General features: G+C 44.3%; 1 protein-coding gene across 1 annotated transcript; it reads left to right on the top strand.

Moving 5' to 3' along the window:
* The first annotated feature begins 5,119 nt into the window (after window positions 1–5,119).
* Window positions 5,120–21,616, top strand: LOC133352994 (tektin-2-like). Its single transcript, XM_061569054.1, has 10 exons — window positions 5,120–5,302; window positions 7,966–8,171; window positions 9,524–9,649; window positions 10,542–10,747; window positions 11,548–11,691; window positions 13,243–13,357; window positions 13,996–14,103; window positions 15,370–15,513; window positions 15,953–16,032; window positions 17,488–21,616. Exons 2-10 carry the CDS (start codon window positions 8,016–8,018, stop codon window positions 17,723–17,725), a joined length of 1,317 nt encoding a protein of 438 aa, XP_061425038.1. The 5' UTR covers window positions 5,120–5,302; window positions 7,966–8,015; the 3' UTR covers window positions 17,726–21,616.
* Window positions 21,617–22,404: the final 788 nt, after the last annotated feature.

The following is a 22,404-nucleotide window of genomic DNA, read 5'->3' as shown; positions in this document are numbered from 1 at the left end:
AATAGTGTCCAGAATTTGCCATTTAGGGTAGTGGTCATGCAAGTGAATTTTCTTTTTCTGTAACCTCATAAAACATACAATCACAGGATTTAAAATAGTCTACATTGTAATATTTGATTAATAAAAAAAATCAGATGATGAGCATTAACTAGATGTAGCACAAGGCTGTGCACTGAAAGCAGCTTTTCACTAAACATTTGTGTACAGATCATGGTTTTGGTCCGTTCACTGCAAAATATTCGTTTTTGGGGCTCCTGGCTTTGGCAGCCCACGGGGAAAAAAGTCGACATTACTGCCTCCTCTAAGTGCACGTGCGGCAACTATGAAACGGCACAGGGTTTTCTTCTGCCATTCTGACACCAAACAGATTTTAAAAAATATATTAGTCTTGGGAATCCAGTTTGTCTATGTGTGTGCCCTCTTGTAGAAGTTTCCTTTCTCGTGTGTGAAAATTATGCAACGCTATGGATAGACTATGCTGAAACACGGGGAAAACTGGATGTGCATAGGGTGTCAAACGATAATAACAACACTTTGAGGTTGGGTGCAAGCTGATATGTTGTCTGCTAAAGTTACGACTTGGTGAGCAAAACAATAATCCGAGCTTTAATTGTTAACCATGACCTAAACTTGTCTTCCAGTGTGCCTACATCGTGAGCATTTCAGTTCGGTGTGTAACCACAAGAGACGCTTCTTGCTGAGGTTCCAAACGAATTCTACCACTTGGCCCAAACCTCTCTTCCTTCGCTTGTTTCCGTGGCTGGAACCGACAGCTTTATCAGCACCGCTGCCCGTTTACATTGTGCCTAGGCACACTGCATAGAGCGGTGGTGAAGCGATTAGCGCGCTGCGCTACGAACCTGGGCCACCCGAGTTCAATTCCCGTGCACGGCCAACACCAGTGACGATTATCTGACCCGGTCTTGGGTCCTCCCCAAGGTTGACTCGGCGTCATAAGAGTGCCTGGTGCTTGGTGTAAACATCACCACCAGCGAGATAAAGGCGGCCGGGCCGTAGTGTCGTCCTTCACAGGTGCTCGCTAACAGCACTGGCCGCAACGGTCTGTTAAGGCTATACGGGGGATCTTTGTCTTTGTGTGTGTCGCAAGGCTCACGCCAGCCACGAACGCACAAATGCCAAAGTGTCCTCGTGTTCTAACAATCACTGGGCAGTGCGCATCCCCATTGGCGTTTCGAGACGTTATTGGAAACGTTACCTTCCTATGACAGGGCCCAAACACTCCTTCATGTAACAGGGGAAACCACCGTTGACTTCAACTTCACCGACCTGCGATGCTCATTTGAACGACCGTACAATAAATGATTGCGATGATTGAGGTTTGGTCAAGTCCTCTCTGACCAGGTTTCTAATCTCCCAGCCGTGCTGCTGTGTGGTCTTAGCTGTTGTCAGACAAGTAATTAAGCTGCGTTTCCGGTTGACCTTTGCACCCTGTGAAATTAATCGTTGCACACTTGTCAGTGAGTGAGGCTCAAAGGCTCTGCCACACTGAGGCTGCACAGAAGCGGTGTTACATCCTTGGTGTCACGAGCACAAACAGCACGCTTATCGTGATGCACCCCACACTGCTCACTTCAAAACCAGCTGATTGGCGTCTACGTTTTGATTGGCTGCAAAGCTGAACATCACCTCCCGGCCAATGACTGTCTTCATCAATCACTAATTTGCAATTGCCAAGGAATTTTGTGGCTTATTCAAATAAATAAACGGAGGCGTTGGCCTGAATATCCTTTTAAAACGTTTAATGATCATTTGTCGAAGCAAAGCAGAAACAGCAATGATTAAAACAAACAATACATAATAATAGGGTTTTTCCCCTTTTCTTGGCAACAAAACTGAAGGATTCATGTCTGCATTAACCACAATACTTGCAGTCCATACCAATCAGTTTCAAGGACAATGCATATATTATCATTGTGTGTTTTTTGTTTGCATTTTGACCACAAGTATTGTGGTTAATGTAGACATGAATCCTTGTAAAAAGGTTTCAGTTTTGTTGCCCAAAAAAGAGGAAAACCCCTATTTTATATTTTGGTACTGGCAAAGGCGGTCTAATTGATAAAACACAATACATTTTCACATTCAGGTTTTAATTAGCATTGCTTTGTTATTTTTTAAAAGTTTATATATTTAAAAAAACTTACAGCCCTGAAGCTTTTTATGGAGAGAGCTCAACTGCTCCCACAGAAAAGAGACATGCTGGTTTAATTGTTTTCTATATCTCCAGTCTTTGTAACGAGAGCACCACAGGCTGCTCACTTACTGCCAAGTCGGCCGCTGTGTAGCCCGGAGTCGTGGGCCACTTAAGCCAAGGTTGGATTCCAGCCACATGGCTCGGAGCCTGTGATCGATTGCCTATGACACTGTAACCGGCAGGTACTATACCATATATACGTGGAATTATCGACTGTTTAATAAAATACTTTGGTTCACTTTTTGAGACCACCGCCTCGTGTTTTGTCTTCGTGTGGAGGCTCGATGCGGGCTGAAAATGGGTACAAATTAATTCGTTTAAATTTTATGGAGGAAAAGATTGGCTCGGAGTGTGGCTGTTTAGGTCTACCTTCCAAAGCTGTTCAGGTCTTTGTCATAATCTGCTGTGCGCAAGCTTTTGTTTCGCTATCCAGCCCGGCAGTCAGTTAAAAAATTCAAAGCAAATAACATTGAGGAAGCGTTAATGAGTGCATATGACCTGCTGTGACATGGATCACGCACATGAGCATTCACGAGGGAAGAATATGGAGCAAACCGAAACGTGTGCAAAGAAGCATCGAAGAGTGCACTAAGAGGAATGGAAAGGGACGTGTTTGGAATTGCACAAGAGACGAAGAGGTGGTAATAGATTTGGGAACATAAACAGACACCAATTGGACCTAGATTTGAAGCTTTCGTCACTGCAAGGATTCATACTTTTAGGTTTTTTCGGTAAAGTCACGTAGGTAACCGAAGAGTGTCAATTGGATCGTGAAGAAAAGCAAGTGGGCTTGCCAAAAGCGTCATACAGCAGTGGATAAATCATGGCTTGAATTGATCATGGCCGATGATGGACGTATTCCAAAGGGCATAATTTTTTTTAACCCCGTCTAATCCGCTGTCTGCAAGCTTCCACCAACTGCATGGGTCCTTCCGGTTACAATTAGTGTAAATTTCACATCTAACTGCGCCTGCACGTCAAGCAAGTCAACGTACAAAAGTTGGTAGAGAGTCCATAATACAAATTAGATCACGTAAATATCTAAATGTGTCGTTAAACCCGCCACCACCCGACAGCCAATTAGGATTGTCACATAAACAAAACGTGCCAATTCGTTATTAGTACAGCACACCGGTGTGTTGGAGAACAAAGCCACAACATTTACAATCTTGAGCACGACGTTTCGCCAGTAATTATGGATGATATTGGTCGCGAAAGCCTACATGTTAGATGCTAAGAGAGTCCTGTAGCATCAGTCTTGCTCAACCTTGAGTTAAATTCGGGCAAAACTCTGGACTATTTTTGACATTGTCTCATCAGCAGAGTCGGGCTTGTCTGAACCATTGGTTCAACTGTAGCAAAGCTCTGGACTAATTTTGACATTCAGTCTCTCATCAGCAGTCCACCCACCCTACCTAAGCCAAAGCTGGTGAACTACCAGATGTTGTTGTAACTTGCTGACCCGTCTATTGGAGATCTGTGAAAAATAACTCCATATTTTTCGATTTAAAGCTTTCGTGACTGCAGGGTTTCATCTTCTTGATTCTTTCGGTAAAGTTACGTAGAAGGGAAATAAAAGAATAAAAATAAACAATAAAAAAGTGAGAATTGTATTTTATTGTTTTATTTTTATTATTTTACTATTTCCCTTCTACGTGACTTTACCGAAAGAACCAAGAAGAAGAACTCCATAGTTAATCGGATTCCTCCAGTCTAAATATACATTCTGTGTATTGATAAAGGGACTCTTTCTATTCGATATTGATCCTAATTCGAGGTAAATAAAATAAACTAAAGCTTTGGGGCGGCTGGCCCAAGAGCCAGTCTTGGAAATTCTACATTCTCATGACGGGAGCCCGTTCATTCGGTGAAGGAATTCCGTATTGACCCTCGACCTCGGGGCGTTTTCCCCTCCACATTTAAAAAATAGTTTATTAGAGTTTTTGGCTGTTATACATTTCCACATGATGATGAGCCGCTCCGCTGAGCCATCATTTGTGGCCAGGTAGCTTCAGAAAAAGAACCGTCTAGCTCAAATAAAATTAAATAGTTTAATATATTCATCTTCTTGGTTCTTTCGGTAAAGTCACGTAGAAGGGAAATAATAAAAGAATAAAAAGTAACTTAATAAAATATTTATTATTTACCGAAAGAACCAAGAAGATGAATCCCTGCAGTCACGAAAGCTTTAAATGGAAGTTTAATATATTGTTTAAAGACATCGGCTTTCGCGACCAGTTTTTATTTGGGGGTTATATCGCTTAAATATAAATGTGTCGTTAAACCCGCCACCACAACCCTTGCCTGATGATGCTGGTTGTAATTACTGGCGAAACGTCGTACTATAATTGTAAATGTTGTGGTGGGTTTTATACTCTCCAACACAGCGGTGAGCTGTGTTAGTAACGAATTGGCCACGTTTTGTTAGCGTGACAAACCCTCACTAGTTGGCTGTGTCGGGTGGTGGCGGGTTTAACGACACATTTATATTTTTTTAATTAAAGCTTTCGTGACTGCAGGGATTCATATTCTTGGTTCTTTCGGTAAAGTCACGTAGAAGGGAAATAATACAATAATAAAAAATATTAAAATAATAAAAATAAACATAATTTAATAAAAATAAAAAAAATAAAAAAATAAAAATAAGAAAGAACCAAGAACACAAATAATCATCATCAGGTGTGAAACCCACAGCAAATTTTCATGCAAAAAAAAAGATTAACCTCTTATTGATTTTAGTTTTAATTTAAATTTTATTAAATTCGCGACTTGAGTGTTTGATCGAACGAAGCGTCGTCACCGCGGCGTCTCCATGGCGACCGACGCGCTCTGACGCGCCACGCGATTGGTCGAGGCGGCGCCACGTGACTCGGTTGCTAGGCAACCCCCCCCTCCCCAAAGCTTTCGGGACTCCGGGAAGGCCCCAGAGGGTAGTGACACGTGGCGACTTCGCTCAGTGTTGGTGGTTGTAGAACATTATTAAAGCGGCGTTACAAACATTACTTTTTAATTCGGTAAACTACAGCAGCGGCGGCAAACACCACTCGTCAAAGCGAACAAGGGCAACGTCGACATTTCTTCAGCGCTGAGGTGAGCGTGAAACACTGCCAGCCACTGTGGGGAACCATGGTGACGGTAAATGTTGTAGACCACAATACACTTTATACTTTATATACTTTATACACACGCAGATATATACATGTAAATTAACTCATGGCTCATTGCCGTTTGAATTGAAATGACACGTAACCTGATTTTATGTAAAGTTTTAACTTAAAGCGTACGGATTGTCTGTGTGTATGTGTAGTAATTGATACGGGTGTGTGTGGTCACTGATATTGCGATAACGACTCGTGATCGATAATGCACAAGTTGTCTGAAGTACAGTAAAACTTGACTCGCATTAGCCAATTGCGGTAATGTCAGTGCTAATTGCGGTGCTGAGTGTGTGCGTTATTGCTATCGTGGACACGACTGTGTGTGGTAATTGTGTGGTAATTGTGGTACAGTAGGGGGGTACAGCTGCTGGTGGTGGTCATCTCAGTCGGCTGACCCACGGCACCTACCCGGGGTCTGTCCCAATACCTCCTGGCAGCAGCGATAGCCTCAAAGTGCACCTAGCCTGGCACAGGCGCCGTGGTGACGTTACCGTCATTTCGTAGCGAATTGCGGGGTATTGGTAATTGTGCACCTAGCCTGGCACAGGCGCCGTGGTGACGTTACCGTCACTTCGTAGCGAATTGCGGGGTATTGGTAATTGTGCACCTAGCCTGGCACAGGCGCCGTGGTGACGTTACCGTCATTTCGTAGCGAATTGCGGGGTATTGGTAATTGTGCACCTAGCCTGGCACAGGCGCCGTGGTGACGTTACTGTCACTGACTTCGTAGCGAATTGCGGGGTATTGGTAATTGTGGTAAGGTATCTCGTGTGATAATTGTTGTGATGGGCATGTGTGGCGGCGATTGTGGTAATGAGTGGATGTGTGGTGGTGGCCACCCACCCCCTCGTGTGCTGTGCCGGCCTTCATAGGTGCTCGCTAACATCACTTGCCCCTACAGTCTGTCAAGGTTACACGGGGGATCTTTGTCTTTGTGTATACATACACGTAAGTGGCAATTATTAGTATGTGTGTGATGTACAATTGTGCTTACAATGCTCCATCTGGGCGGTAAGAAGAAACAATAGTTGATGTTAATTGCGATAATGGTCCTTGTGTGAAGTCAAGGGGTTCATGGTGATAATACGATGAGGTTCACATTGGTAATTGTGGTAGCAAGGTCTCTTCTTGGTTCTTTCGGTAAAGTCACGTAGAAGGGAAATATTAAAATAATACAAAGAAAACAATAAAATAAAAAAATGTAGCAAGGTGTGTTTTAGTCGTCATGCCAGCGGGGGTTATTTTCCCGCATGGTCACGAGTGATTGTGTCTGTAATGAGGTATAATAAGTGGTAATGTTACGGTGAACAGGTACAAATCATCGCAGTTGTCATTATCCACGATAGAAATGTAACTCTTATCACAACACTGGAATTTATTTTTTAAAGGGGCCGTCCATAAATGACGTCACGCACCTGGGGGGGGGGGGGGTCAGACATTTGTGACGATGTCTGACGAAGGGGGGGGGGGTTTAGAAATGTGACGTCACATCAAAATGCGCAACTTTAAATAAATATAGACAACACGTTCTACTTAATTAAATAGACGTTTTAATAAATGTTTTCTCCTACAACATCAGAGTGTATCGCCACATTAAATACGCACTTCAATGACAATAGTTTAAAGCGATTTGAAGCATGTTTTATTTTCAAAATGGAAATATGGTTTTGGGGGGGGGGCAGAGCTTTGTGACGTCATATTTGAGGGGGGGGGGGTCAAAAATCGTCCAAAATCGCGTTACGTCATTTATGGACGGCCCCAAACACAACAAATGAGAAAACTCACCTACTGGACAGTTGGAGAATGACTTCCAGTTTGCATAAACGTATTTTATTGTGAAGATGTTAAAACACCAAAAGGAATCCTGTCTGCATTAACCAACAAACAAAAAAACATACTCTGATAATATATGCATCGTATTTTAAACTGATTGGTCCACACCAGAGACAGCTTTCTTTTGAGCCTCGTCTCAAAGTGTTAGACCAGAGAACGCCAAAAGGCGAACAGCACAAAGACAATGCCACTATCAGGGCACTGAGAGCTCGGGGCGAGCAGCTACATCATGGGACCTCCCTTGCCAGTATCAATATATAAGAATAGGTTTCATAGCTCGGGGTGAGCAGCTACAATAGCACTCACATTACTTATCGTTATATTTTGATACTAGCAAGAAAGGTTCCATAATGCTAGTTGGAATGACATTATATCCATAAAACAACCACAGCTGCATATCACGACTATGCTTGTGGTGCACTCAAAGGGGGCTGCCGGCTCGCTGGCTGGCTGACTGTGAGATTCTAGATTTGAAGCTTTCGTGACTGCAAGGATTCATAATCTTCATACTCTTAGGCGACTTTACCGAAAAAACCTAAGAGTATGACTGTGAGATGCTTATTCTTAGTTTTTTTCTGTAAAGTCACGTAGGTAAAAAAATAAAAGTAAAATACAATTTTTTATTTTACTTTTATTAATTTTTTTTTACCTACGTGACTTTACCGAAAAAACCTAAGAATATGAATCCTTGCAGTCACGAAAGCTTCAAATCTAGAATGTGAGATGCTTCTTCTATCTCTCTCTTCCCTTGCCGCCCTGCAGGGCCAGCTTGGGGAGAACCGCGTGGTTGAAGGAGCCTGCCGCACGACACGATGCTGGGCGTGAGCATGAAGCCGGGTCGCCGGTTCACGGTGGGCGAGTGGCACGACAGCGGCGAGCGCATCTCGTCCGGCGCCCAGTCTCGGCGCGACGTTTCCCGCTCCGTCCGTCAGGAGGCTCGGCACCTTCGCGACCAGAGCAACAATCAGGTGCTACCCCGCTCCTGAACACCTCGGCTTGAATTCACAATAGTGGTTTTGGTAGGCAGAGAGGTGCAGTGGTTACACGTGCGCCTCAAAGCAGGAAGGCACTGGGTTTGATTCCTGACTCGGGTACCTTTCTGCGTGGAGTTTTTGTATGTTCTACCCCTGTCCGGCAATGGGGTTTCTCTGGGTGCTCTAGTTTCCTCCTACAGCTAGAGTCTTCAGACAGGGTTAGGCTTTCCTGATATTATCATTAAAAGTTCTACCAAGCTTATTGTCTCATTTTTATTTTATTTATTAGATATTCACCTGGATAATGCCTCGAGGTGGAACATTTCAGTGGCAAGTGTGTGCAGCGAGTCAATTTATGCATTCATAGACAAAGACGTAATGACATCTACGTAAACATTTAAATATACAGGTAGGAACAACAGGTTCCATACTGCCCACCAGGGATTATTTGTCTGTCTGTCGTGCATATTTGTCTATCGTGCATGAATGCGCTGTCCAACCAAGTTCCTACCTGCCCACTCCGAAGGAACGTGTTTCACTTGCTTCTCATGTCACTGCTGGCCACTGAATAATATATTGATATGTAATCTGACAAGGACCTGTTCTTCCATTAACACAAACGTGAAATACTGTTAAACAATAATTTAATCCTTCATGGTTTCCAGGCGCATTTGTGAAGTAGGAAAAGTACAGACCGGTTTGTGCTTGCTTATTATCAACAGCGTGTGTGAAGTTTAACATATACGACTGGGTTGCCAATTGCGTTAGGCAAAAGTAAAAGCCAACACCATGCTGCTCTTTCAGCACAGTACAGCACAATTGTGCATGCAACGTATGATGCTAGTTGTACAATAGTGTGCCCTCTGCAGTATATTATATAACGCAATGTAAAAATAAGGTTGAAAGCACTGGAAATAACAAGGCAATTCTGGTATGGGAAATTGTATACCTGTTCAAATGAGCAATGTTAGTGGCCCATAAGCTTGTGTTTTACATTCCACATACTCCAAAGTTTGAATACATTGTATTTGTTACACGGATGATCCCGTTTAACCGTTTTCCGGTTATTGTAAAAGGGGGATCTATAGCCATCTCCCACCCAGTGCTACTCAATTGATCAACCCTGGAAGGATGGGAACCAAGTTCAATCAGGGGTGGTTATCTGGATTTGAATTCAGAATGTGTGAGCACAGTGCTCTGCCCTCTGAGCCACCTGCCCACCTGGATTTGAACTTGCAGCCTTCTATTTGTGAGTCGAGTGCTCTAATCACAGCACCGCTTTGAATTGTTGTCATTATGAAAGAATTGCCGAGTCTAATAGATGCGACTTGGGCGTCCGTGCGCAGACCAAATGGGACCAACATGACAGCAACACGAGGCTGGAGGAGCGCATGAGCTCGGTGCAGCGCTGGGTGGAGCGGCTGCAGCACACCTTGGATGACACCGACACCGAGATCAATGCTCTCGCCAAGGCAAGTCCTGCCAACAGTCAGGCCCCAGCTCCTGCTGGAAAAGGGCTGCTGCTTTCATCTCTAGTTCTGCACTACAATGCATTCAGTTAAATTCAGGCATATGCCCCAACTTCTGCTGTTGTTTCCAGTGTTTTTTTAATTTCAACATTGCTCTGTTATGGAGACTTTATATTAACACGTAAGAGCCCAATGAGACACAGAATCTCGTGTGGCGTAAATACGAAATCTAAATATAGGGACTATGGAATGAGGTACAGACATTTATCATTGTGCATTTTTCATGAATTCCTTACGCCTTGTTTCGTTGCTGTTGTGGCTCTCATGTTTCATAAACAGGCAACACTGTTCATTGGGATTATGAAATATCACCAGGAGATGATAGAACAGTAATGGTTCTTTGAATCAATCTGTGTAGACCTTTAGTTGTTACCATATATGGTGGGGCTTCTCCACCTGCTCTACTTTCCTCCTACATGGATCAAAACATTCAGGGAGATTGCAGTGGTGCCCTGGTGCTCTGAAAAAGGGTAATTGCCAGAAACATGAGCCCATTAAGTGTTAATGATGAGAGTGGTAATATTTTGGTAAAATTTGTACTCACTGATGAAAGTGAACACACATTCTGCTGTATGACCCTCCTTAAAAAGAGCCTTGAAACGTATTCACGCTCCCCTGGGTAAATGAAAGGTATAATTATTTTAATAGTCAACCCCCTCTCCGTCTGTCCTGGTCCTTTTCAAAGTCCTCCTCATCCCTCTTTTTATCTTGTCTGCCAGTCGGATCGCCTTTGAAAAAGAGCTTCTTAGCCAAATGGGCCTTTACTCGGGGAAATCAACTTCTGATGCCGATTCTCTTCTCCCCCTGCTCCTCATTACGACGTGCTCCCGTGTAGACCAAGGATGATGCGGAGCGTGCACTGCAGGCGAAGGCGGTGCCGCTGCAGGTGGCGACGGAGTGCCTGTTCCTGCGCGACGCGCGTCGCGGCGTCGACCTTGTGCATGACCCCGTGGAGCACGAGCTGCACCGCGAGGTCAAGACCATCGAGAGAGCCAAGGAGGCGCTCACGCGACGCATCAACGATGCCTTCCTGCAACTGTGGTGAGTGCATTAGCACGCACCTGTGTGTGTGCATGTGTGTCTCTGTATATCTGGGTCTTTGTGTGTGTGTCAACAACCCTTTCATCAGCTGGGGTGAAGTACTAAACTAAACTATTTTTATTTTACCAGATAAGGCCCACTGAGCTATGTAGCTCTTTTTCAGAAGCGACTTGGCCACAAATGATAGCGCAACAAAGTGGCTTATCATCACGTAGAAATGTATAGCAGCCAAATACTCTAAACGCATATTGATTATAAATGTGGAGGGAAAAACCGGAGAACCCAGAGAAAAATCCACGCGACCACAAACTCCAAATATACGGCGTCAGGGTTAGAATCGAACCCACGACCTCCTATATACCAGGCAAGGTATTTAACATCTCGCCACCGTACGTTAGTGCACTCCTGTCTGAGCGTGTATGTGCGGTCCAGTTGGTAATTACATTTAAGGCGGAGGGGTTACCTGCCCCTCACATCCATCCAGAAATTATATATTCCTACACGATGGGTCGTTACTTCCATAGGATAACCACACGTAAATTTAACATCATGCTGCTGTTTTGAATCTCAGTGCACATTGCAGAGAAGTGCTCCAACAGCTTTCACTGGAGCCTTCCCGTGCAGTGGATCGATCACCTGCCGACCGGGGATTTAAGCGACTGTGTGTCGTGTGGTCCATGTAACGTGTGGTATGTATGTATGTTGAACTTCTTTCGCACCGTACGTAGCCAACCTTGCTAATCGGAAGTGCGGTGTGGTGTGTGTTGTGTGCTTGGTGTCGTACCTCGTCTGTGGAACAGTCAGCTGCAGGAGGCTCGGCAACAGCTGCAGGGGGATGTGCGCGACAAGGAAGAGGCTTTGGAGATCGACAGCACGTGCCGGGCACTGAACAACGCCTCGGCCACCATTTCCCTCAAACCCAACCCCATGCGCGTACCCAAGGGGTGAGCATCTGGCGAGCAAGCTGTCATTGTGTTGCACGAGGTGGAGCTGTAGTTACTTTTGCATTTGTATGTATGTCCACATATACAGTGCTTTTTTGTAAATCCACTGCTGAATATCACGGGAGTTATTTGACCATACTTGACCGTGAGGAGTATTTCACCATATTTGACTGGGCTGGTTAGTTTGGGTTGGTGAAGGAAGGAAGCATAGATGTTGGAGCATGAAAGTACAGTACAATAATGGATTTTGCTGCACTGCCCTTTACTGCCCATCACAGCAGCCCTGCAGCAGTCTGCAGAACCTGTTTTATGCATGGTGGTCACGCATCTAAGCGCTCTCCAGACTCAACCTTACTTAGCTTCTGAGATCTGGTCACAATATAGGTAATGTGGTCATCGGCTATTTATCTGTTTATATTATCATATATTTCAATTGTATTCCAATTGTGTGCTTGATATGTGATGAAATTAAGACATTTCCTTTGAGATCTCTCACTGAAAACAGTGTGTAACATGTTAGGGAACAGCCTCTGAAAGATGACATCACATAGCTACTTTTGAATTCCCTACATTTGCCTCTTATCCACATCAGGTGGTGCGCCTATTTACCTGCCCTGCGGTAATGGGCAAATGAAGCCAGCTTTTTCTTTGTCATCATACCTAAACAAGATAAGAGTGTCCTGCAATGGGATATACTGTTAATTCCGATTGAGCATTTGACCAAGTGTTTGGAATAAGCCCGATTAAATGATACAACTAATTTAACCTGGTATTTTTTTGTGTGCAGTCATTGGTGACCAGGCTATCAAACTCCTACTTTTGAGAATCCAGCATTATGATAGGTGGCTAAAATACAAATTAAAAGCATGGATCTCAGCAGATATGGTATTAGTCTCCTGAAGCACCTGGCCACCTCAAAGCTGTAGTTTATTGTGGAACAATCTTGATTTGAAGCTTTCGTGACTGCTGGAATCCACACTCTTTGGTTCTTTCGGTAAAGTCACGTAGGTATAAAATAAAATTAATCACGACGTTTCGGACGCAACACAAGCGTCCATCATCAGGTGGGAAAGCATGGTCTGCTGCTGAGGCAGACTGTTTTAAAAGGTTTGAAATGGGTATAGCTCAAAGGTTATAAAGAAGTGTAACGTTCACACGTATGTGTGCGTGAAGAGTGGTGGAGCATGTGGTTAGCAGAATGTACTCCGCACCCAGTGAGCTCAGTTGAATTTGCAGCGAAGGCGATTATTAGTGGCGAGTAATATCTGATCAAGTCCTCGACCTCCCCCACAGGTCAACTCCTTAAATGAGCATTGCTGTGTGGTTTAGTAAACACCAGCACTGGGGGGCCAGGTGTGGTCCTCACCACACACCTACCTCTTGTGCCATACGTTCCTATCTCCACATGCCCCAACAGTTTTCATACTTAAATGGTGGATTTTTGTCACTCTTTATGCACCTGCATGTCTATTCTTGAATACATACTGATGCATGTCCTTGTGTATGCTTGTTTGGGGGGGGGGTATGGGGCTTGGTTTGGGGGGGCTTCAGGTCATCGTCTCCGCAGACGTGGGACGAGTACAGCCGTAGGAATGTGGAGCGGGCCATGGCGGAGATGCGTGCCTCGTCTGTGCTGCGAGAGGCCATCACCGCGACAATCGCCCAGGCAAGAGGCTGCCTCTCCACACAGTCCTGCTCTCATCTAGTCTGTTATAATGCTCTATTGTCACCACTTTACACTCTTACAATTAATTCATACTCATTGCATTTATATTCTTGGTTCTTTCGGTAAAGTCACGTAGAAGGGAAATAATAAAATAATGAAAATATTAAACACGACGTTTCGACTGCAACACAAGCAATCATCATCAGGTGTGTTGCAGTCGAAACGTCGTGATAATTTTATTGTTTTATATTTTTCTTATTTTATTATTTCCCTTCTACGTGACTTTACCGAAAGAACCAAGAATATGAATCCCTGCAGTCACGAAAGCTTTAAATCATTTTTTTTTAAACACAACTCGGGATCAAAATTAAATTCACAAATTGATTCTTTCGTGGCATTGCGAGGGTTTATAGAACCATTTTGCTGATACAATTTCCAAAGAAACAATCACCAAGAGAGTATGAAGCGATTTTAATCAATAACGATGACGCTAGCACTGGCCCCACGGTAGCACGCTTACATCTGAGGTATCGTTGATCCTTGCTCGTCGCAGCAGCATGACTACGTGAGCGAGCGTTTGTTGTCTATTGCTCGGTGACCCCCACTGACTTACATTTCATAACGTCCATTGCGTGCAGACGACAAATGAGCTGGAGGCGCAGAAGAACAGCACCGATTTTGCGTTCCGCAAGCGCTCGCACGAACTCGACAAGGTCAAGGCTGAGCTGGAGTGGCAGAAGAAGAACGTGAGTGAGCACATCCGTCATTGCTTCTTTACGTGATTTATGCTTATGTGTTTTCCTCCCAGTTGTATTCCAATTTGTGTTATCAGCATTATGTTGTATAAAGAGAAAGACATTTACATTTGAAGTTTGTGGTGAGCAGCACACCACTTTGTGTTATGAAGATGATGTCAGCTAATGCTGGTGTTGCAGCGTCAATAGTGTCTGTCTCCAAATCAGATGGACACATTTATATGTCCTACCAAGAGTGTTTATCATGTGAAAATCAAATCTACATATGATGAATTAAATCAAAGAATAAGTAATATACTGTATCTCTTTGTGCAATGATGAGACCATCATCTCACTCCACTTAAGAACCTGGTTAAATCACAGGTGACTGAACACCACATTTGAACCCAGGATCTGAGCTGTGGTGGCTGTGTGTCTGTGACGTGTAATTTAACCTTGAGTTGTTCAGCCTTCTCTTTATCACTGCTTACTTATCATATCTTTGTATGTATGTATGTTTAACTTCTTTCGCACCATACGTAGCCAACCGTACTAATCGGAGGTGTGGGGTCATGTTTATAAACACACTAGCTGGGATGAGAGCCATGCTGATGTTCTGTTGCCACTGTAGTCACTGATGTCAATTTCGGTCATCCTCAAGCAAGAGTGGCTGCTCCCATGGGAAAGTGGAATTTCCACCTCTGGCTCAGGGCCATGCATGAAGATGAAATCACCCCTTGTTTGTATTCGTGGTATACAACTTGGACCTTTTACTTCTTCACCAAAACCTTCATCTGAGTATGTGTCTGTTATAAATGTCCACATGATAAGCCACTTAATTGAGTTATCATTTGTGACAAGGTCGCTTCTGAAAAATAACTATATAGCTCAGTGGGCCTTACCTGGAAAAATAAAATAGTTTATAGTTTTACAGTTGTAATATGGCATAGCGGTGTAGTAGTGTGGATGTCATTTAGTTTGTTACATATTAAAGCTCCTTAACTCACTGGGCTCTGAGGTGGAGAAGAGATGGCAGTAGAGAAAGTAAGCTTTGTAATGACCTATCTATTTCTAACATTTCATGCTATCCCATCGTATGTGTTAGTTTTATTTGGGTACTGCATTTCTTCCCATTTGGAAAGCACTCTTTAAAAAGGAATTGGCCAAACATAGCAATGCAGGACCCTGGTGAAAAATTAGACTCGGTGAGTCTTTCTTGTATCATAAATGGCGTTGTTATTGTTGTTGTTGTTATTCTTCTGGTTGTTGTCCACTCAGAACAAGCAGGAGATTTCGGTGCTGGAGGGTGACATCGCACACTTGGAAGCAGATGTTCGTGCTAAGATGTTGCCACTGAAGGTGGCACACACGCGCTTGGAGACGCGCACTTACCGCTCTGGGGTCGAATTATGTCGTGATGAGGTATTCTCCCCCTCCTCGTCATCGTCATCGTGGTTGTCATTTTCACGAGTGGTATTACATCCGTTGCTGCTCACGGAGGAAAAGTGTATTGATTTGTCCACGTTGTGATTTAATAGAATTTTCAACGTTTTTAGTGATAAACTGATTCAAGGAATCAATTCTTTCTGTGATTATCGTTTATGGAGTGCGCCCATCATGTTCAAATACAGACATCACCCTCTCTCTTAACTGCAAGTCAACCTCTACATGGTGAGAGACCGCTTCTCCTCTGATGCTGGTTTGATCCTCACCATGATATGATCTTCACTGTCTTCAACAAACTGTCATCTAGTGTGTTCATAATCACAATGACAAGCTGGCATCATAATCACGCCTCACCACATTTGTGACAACGTTGCATTGTGTGTCTGCTGCGATGGTTGTTGCCTCTTTCCCTCAGCCTCAGTATGGCATCACCACTGAAGTTCATCAAATTGAAGCCACCATCGCCGCATTGAAGAAGAAGCTGGCTGATTCCTAGTGAGTAGCACTGTGCATGAGGTGCTGCTGTGGCCACGTTTTGGGGCGGCTCCCTGCCAGCGTGTCCCTGGTTTTGATGTGAGAAGTTATGAGGCATTTTGCTTGATCACATTTTCTGCTCTACATTCACTCACTACCCATTTAAGCCACAGCAGTGTCATATTGTTCGGAAAGTTAGCAGTCAGCAATAATTACCGGTATCACAATTCAGAGCAGTTACACACGCTTCTATCCAACTAACCGGTAAATTCAATTGGTTGGGCATTTTCCCTCAACAGATCTTCATTAATTCTAGATTTGAAGTTTTTGTGACTGCAAGGATCCATACTTTTTTTTCGGTAAAGTCACGTAGGTAAAAAATTAAATAAATTAAAATGAAAACAACTAAATTAAATCACGACGTTTTGGGCGCAACACAAGCGTCCGTCTTCAGGTGGGGACAGACACAGCGAAACGTCGTGAGAATTTTTATTTTATTATGTTTTATTTTTATTATTTCCCTTCTACGTGACTTTACCGAAAGAACCAAAAAGAAAGAACAACCGCTTAAGTGTGCCTAAGAGATGGCACCTCCCAGCCCACACCCCACCCCCACACTCACCCTGGCCCCTTCCCGCAGCTCTCTAATCCCTCGTTACATCCATCTCTTAGGCACACTTAAGCGGTTGTTCTGTCGCTGTGTCTGTCCCCACATGAAGACGGACGCTTGTGTTGCGCCCGAAACGTCGTGATTTAATTTAGTTGTTTTAATATTTTTTTTTTTTTACCTACGTGACTTTACCGAAAAAAACTAAAAGTAGAGATCTTCATTACACAATGTTGTCTCACGGCACATGACACACACTTCAATACTGACTTGGAAATAGCCAGACTGCACGGCGTAGCTGTGACGTCACTTCATACACGAGTTACCAGACTTTGCCACTTGCAAACCACACACTTTCATCAATATCATTTTATTTTTACAAATGTCTAAAGCAAAAAGTGTAGTTACACGTCACTAATGACATGTAACACTAATGACATATAATTGGTGCACAGCTCATGTGGTCGGTGGTCATAGCATCAAAAGTATAATAGACATGTAAATATTTAGTTACATGGGGATAAAATGTAATACAGGGGAAGATTAGTTGCACTGGAGTTTAAAATAGTGTCAATGGGGTTTATTTGTTTAAATGTGGAATGTTAGATACAGGAAAATGCACACACATTACAGGGTTTCATTACACATATATGCAGCGACTGCTCACGCCCGCATGTTAATTTACGCCTCGAATATAAATATGAAGCAATAATGCATTTGGATACATGACGATCCTTTTCATCCGGACATTGTGACGTTGACATTCCGGTGACAGACAGCATATTAATATCGATTCTAGTTTCTCACGGAGCTCTCCCATAACCTCTGCACCCTCCCCTCAATGTCGCCCCACCTTTCCCCGCTGCCAGCAACGCACTCACGGGCCTGCGCTGCAGCCTGGAGCGCGTGGAGAGGGACCTCGCCAGCAAGGTGTTGGCGCTGGGGCTGGAGCGCCGCTGTATGGATGTGCGTCGCAAACTGACCGTGTCGGCGGAACGAGCGCAGCCGCTCGGTGACTCCTTCACCCGCGCCATCACCAACGGCCGCATCCCTGCAACACTCGTGTCCCCGCGTGGCATTGCCGAGAAGCAGCTGGAGCTGGCGTAATTAGGTGGCAGTGGCGGTGGTGACGGTGGTGTTCGGGTGGGAAGGGTGGTGTTAGTGGCAGCGGTGGTGGTGGTGACGGTGGTATTGGGGTGGGAAGGGTGGTGTTAGTGGCAGCAGCGGTTGTGGTGGTGGTGATGGTGTTCGGGTGGGAAGGGTGGTGTTAGTGGCAGCAGCGGTTGTGGTGGTGGTGACGGTGGTGTTGGGGTGGGAAGGGTGGTGTTAGTGGCAGCAGCGGTGGTGGTGGTGACGGTGGTGTTGGGGTGGGAAGGGTGGTGTTAGTGGCAGCAGTGGTGGTGGTGACGGTGGTGTTGGGGTGGGAAGGGTGGTGTTAGTGGCAGCAGCGGTTGTGGTGGTGGTGACGGTGGTGTTGGGGTGGGAAGGGTGGTGTTAGTGGCTGCAGCGGTTGTGGTGGTGGTGTTGGGGTGGGAAGGGTGGTGTTAGTGGCAGCAGCAGTTGTGGTGGTGGTGGTGTTGGGGTGGGAAGGGTGGTGTTAGTGGCAGCAGCGGTGGTGGTGGTGGTGGTAACGGTGGTGTTGGGGTGGGAAGGGTGGTGTTAGTGGCAGCAGCAGGTGGGGTGGGAAGGGTGGTGTTAGTGGCAGCAGCAGCGGTTGTGGTGGTGGTGGTGGTGACGGTGGGAAGGGTGGTGTTAGTGGCAGCAGCGATTGTGGTGGTGGCGATGATGATGGAGGTGGTGGTAGTGGTGGAGGCAGTACTGATGGTGTTGGCAGCAGCAGTGGTGGAGGTGGGAGCGGTGGTGGTGGTAGCAGTTCAGCATCCTCCCTGCTGCACCTCCAATTAGCACGGTTGGCTACGTACGGTGCGAAAGAAGTTCAACATAGATACATACACAGTTTTCTTTAGGCATCACGTTGCCAATGCCTCATTTACATCAGGCTATATATATTCACTTGATCTTCAATGTATTTGAGAAGAATGTCAGTCTCCATCAGCAGCAACATAAAGGCGATGTGTTTCAGCTGTTTTGGCAAGATGTAAATCCTGCCGGTGATCTCTACCTGATCCATCAACCCCGCTTCCACGTCACTGACAGTCGTGCATAATCACCACAACACGGTCCGGTGCTGAGATGTTTCTCTTAAACTTCTAGACTGAAATAGATGTATTGATCATAGCGAAATGTTTTCAGTTTGAAAATGTTAGATTGTTGCTGTGTATGCACTGCGATGTCGCATTTTGTGCACTTTTGTCGTGTACAACTTTAATTGCACCTTCACTTTGCTTTATTGATTGATGTCCTTAATCAGATGTGTGTGTTCAGATCCCTTATTTCTTTTGCAGAGACCAGAGAAAGCACAGTTGTGCAGTAAGATATTAATATCACAGAAAAAAAAAAATGTTTGGCTATTTCCAGGATAAGTTCATGGCCATTTACTAAATTGACAATTTAAATTATTACTCAATGATCTGCCTCTTTAATCCAAGCATGTGTTGTTGTCATGTTTAAGCCATTATGGTTACAATAAAGGAACCAAAATACACTTGATTCACAAATCTGACAAAGATCTGATCACACTTTAATTATGTCTTACTTTAAAAGATCATGTATTTTAATTATCATACATTCAAATTGTTGAGCAATGTGACCCCCAATATAGATTAAAAAAAATAATGCTTAAATATAGGTACAGTACATGCATTAAGAATTTAACTTGTGTGAGTTTTAACTTCTAGGTTTACTTTTTATTTGTTTGAGATCTCACAGAAATACATATAAGAAAATAATTTGCTTAAAGTATTTTATTTGATCACATGGCTGTGAAATTTTACCTGTGACCGAAAGCATGCTGAATTGATGTTGGCTTGTATAGTTTGGACACTTGATGTTTGTATCCACATGTTCATGTTCATTCCCAATACTGCAAGCTTAGCAGGTTGGCCATTAACTGGCACGACTGAGAAGGTTTTAAGGCATTGTACATTATCCATTTTATGATTCTTTAGGCTAGGATTGCCACGTGTCTAGGTTTGATTTGAACAGTCCAGGAATTGGCATTTATGTTCAGGTGGCAAAATTTTTTTTTTTAGATCTGGTAAATTGTGTTGAACTTTATGCATTTATTCTAGATTTGAAGCTTTCGTGACTGCAAGGATTCATATTCTTAGGTTTTTTCGGTAAAGTCACGTAGGTAAAACATCAAAATTAATGAAAATAAAATAAAATAAAAATCACGACGTTTCGGAGGCAACACAAGTCTCCGTCATCAGGTGGGACCGTCACAGCCGGATTAGCTGCATCACTTCATTAATTTTGATGTTTTACCTACGTGACTTTACCGAAAAAACCTAAGAATATTTATGCATTTATTCAGTATTGTACTGCAAAGTTTTAATAGACCTAGGCTGAATGAGACATGTGGGCACCTGTGGGCTTAAATAAATTACTTTTACCTGGGCGTAGTGATATACATTCAATAATATGGTTGCTGAAAAAGTTTAACTTGGACTCATAATGTGTATCTACTTTCAACGGTCTGAAAGAATACTGATGGAACATCCAGTGCTGTATTGAGGGAAGGGGTTTGTTTATGCCTTGAGAAATAATTGGTATTGTAGAACCATGGATCAAGAGGTGTTGCTCACATACATTTTAGGTTGGGGTGACATTTTTCCTTAACCACAGCAGTCTGACAAAATGACCCATAATGCACCCAATCTCATATTCTTGGTTCTTTCGGTAAAGTCACGTAGAAGGGAAATAATAGAAATATTAAACAATAAAAATTATCACGACGTTTCAACTACAACACAAGCAATCATCATCAGGTGTGAAATCCAATCTCGTTAGATCTTGGAAGCTGTGTAGGCATGAGCCTGGATAGTGCTTGGTCAACCACCACACTTTTGGGCAGTGCAACAAAGGTTATTGTTTTTCTATACTATGCTTCAACGTCGAAGCTCCTTCCCTGCCTTGACCAACCCGCACTGACCAGCAATAACAACTCCACAATGCGCGAGAACGTACTCAACCAGTGGTTGAAGAAAGGGCTGTACCGGAAGTTAGTCGCCTCAACAGTCTTCTATCCCTCCAACCATGGTGACTTTCTGGGATTGTTTTCATGAACGCTTCCATTCATGTAGACTGGAAGCACATGGGCTAGCGAGTGAGTTCCCCACACGCATGGGCAAGTGAATTCATCATACACATGGGTGACTTGAGTTTTGATTCCAACGATTCCAAGCAGGTTGGTGGTCCAGAACTCACCAATTTACTTGAGTCATTCACTCATTGGCAGTCAGTTGCCTCCTTATCATACTGCTATCACTTGTACCATCGCTAGTTTCTGTAAACTTTACTCGTTGATTCCTCCATTTTGAGGACACGGTCTAGCAGACTGTTTCATCTCATCCACGATTTTTCGATTTAAAGCTTTCGTGACTGCAGGGATTCATCTTCTTGGTTCTTTCGGTAAAGTCACGTAGAAGGGAAATAATAAAAATAAAACAATAAAATTCTCACGACGTTTCGGCCACAACGCAAGCAGCCGTCCTCAGGTGAAGAACAGGTCTGTCGGAAAGACAGACCACGTCTGCAGGTCATAACGTTTTTCTTTCTGCTCCTTCCCTCACACGGATCTACTTTAGGACTCTCCCATCGCATCTTTTCCCAAATTATGATGACCTTGCTCAATTTACAAACCTGTCAAATATAATCTGTTACAACCTACCATCTAATGGTGATGTTTGTTGCTGCCCGTTTGGCGTCTTGGGCTTGTGCTCAGCAACCGTGGTTAAAACAAACACGAGGTGGCCAGAGACCAGAGTCGATGCGTCAGCTTTTGTTCTCTATTCTCCATTACGGGTGTCACTGCAAGCATCTTAGCCGCACTAATCGGCTCCTCGACGGTAACGTTCTCGACCTGGTAACACCGTATTTCTAATGTTAGCGTGCTTGTTCGCCGGCAACGGTGAGCCCTACTTACCGTGGACACCGCAACGGTGCACATGAATGTGTTCTTCGGTTCTTTCGGTAAAGTCACGTATAAAGATAAAATAATAAATTAAATAATAGCATACTATTATTTAATTAGCATACTATTATTTAATTTATAATTTATTATTTTATCTTTATACGTGACTTTACAGGAAGAACCGAAGAATAATTCCTGCAGTCACGAAAGCTCCAAAATTAAGATTGAACCACATTAATGTGGTTGCCCGCCAGTTGGAGGCGTGGCCTGTCGCAGTTGGAGGCGTGGCCTGTCGCAGTTGGAGGCGTGGCCTGTCGCAGTTGGAGGCGTGGCCTGTCGCAGTTGGAGGCGTGGCCTGTCGCAGTTGGAGGCGTGGCCTGTCACAGTTGGAGGCGTGGCCTGTCGCAGTTGGAGGCGTGGCCTGTCACAGTTGGAGGCGTGGCCTGTCGCAGTTGGAGGCGTGGCCTGTCACAGTTGGAGGCGTGGCCTGTCACAGTTAGAGGCGTGGCCTGTCAGAGGCGTGGCCTGTCACAGTTGGAGGCGTGGCCTGTCGCAGTTAGATGCGTGGCCTGTCACAGAGGCGTGGCCTGCAGGGCCCGGGGGCGGCGCCGGCTGTGTGTGGGGCGTGTCCGTACGTGTTGACCCCTAGAACAGGTGACGTTGCAGGAGAAAATGGTCTTTGTAACATATAAGGGGCCGTCCATAAATGACGTCGCGCGATTTTGGACGATTTTTGACCCCCCCCCATTCG

The sequence above is a fragment of the Lethenteron reissneri genome, chromosome 42, assembly GCF_015708825.2.
Source record: "Lethenteron reissneri isolate LAM-NWPU_2019-01 chromosome 42, ASM1570882v1, whole genome shotgun sequence".
Lineage (NCBI taxonomy): Eukaryota > Metazoa > Chordata > Hyperoartia > Petromyzontiformes > Petromyzontidae > Lethenteron > Lethenteron reissneri.
This window is presented reverse-complemented; position numbering and strand designations above follow the sequence as displayed.

Coding starts and splice junctions, on each gene's coding strand:
- LOC133352994 (XM_061569054.1), top strand. CDS start 8,016: ATGCTGGGCGTGAGCATGAAGCCGGGTCGCCGGTTCACGGTGGGCGAG. Junction 10,748..11,547: donor GATGCCTTCCTGCAACTGTG/GTGAGTGCATTA, acceptor TCTGTGGAACAG/TCAGCTGCAGGAGGCTCGGC. Junction 14,104..15,369: donor TGGAGTGGCAGAAGAAGAAC/GTGAGTGAGCAC, acceptor TTGTCCACTCAG/AACAAGCAGGAGATTTCGGT.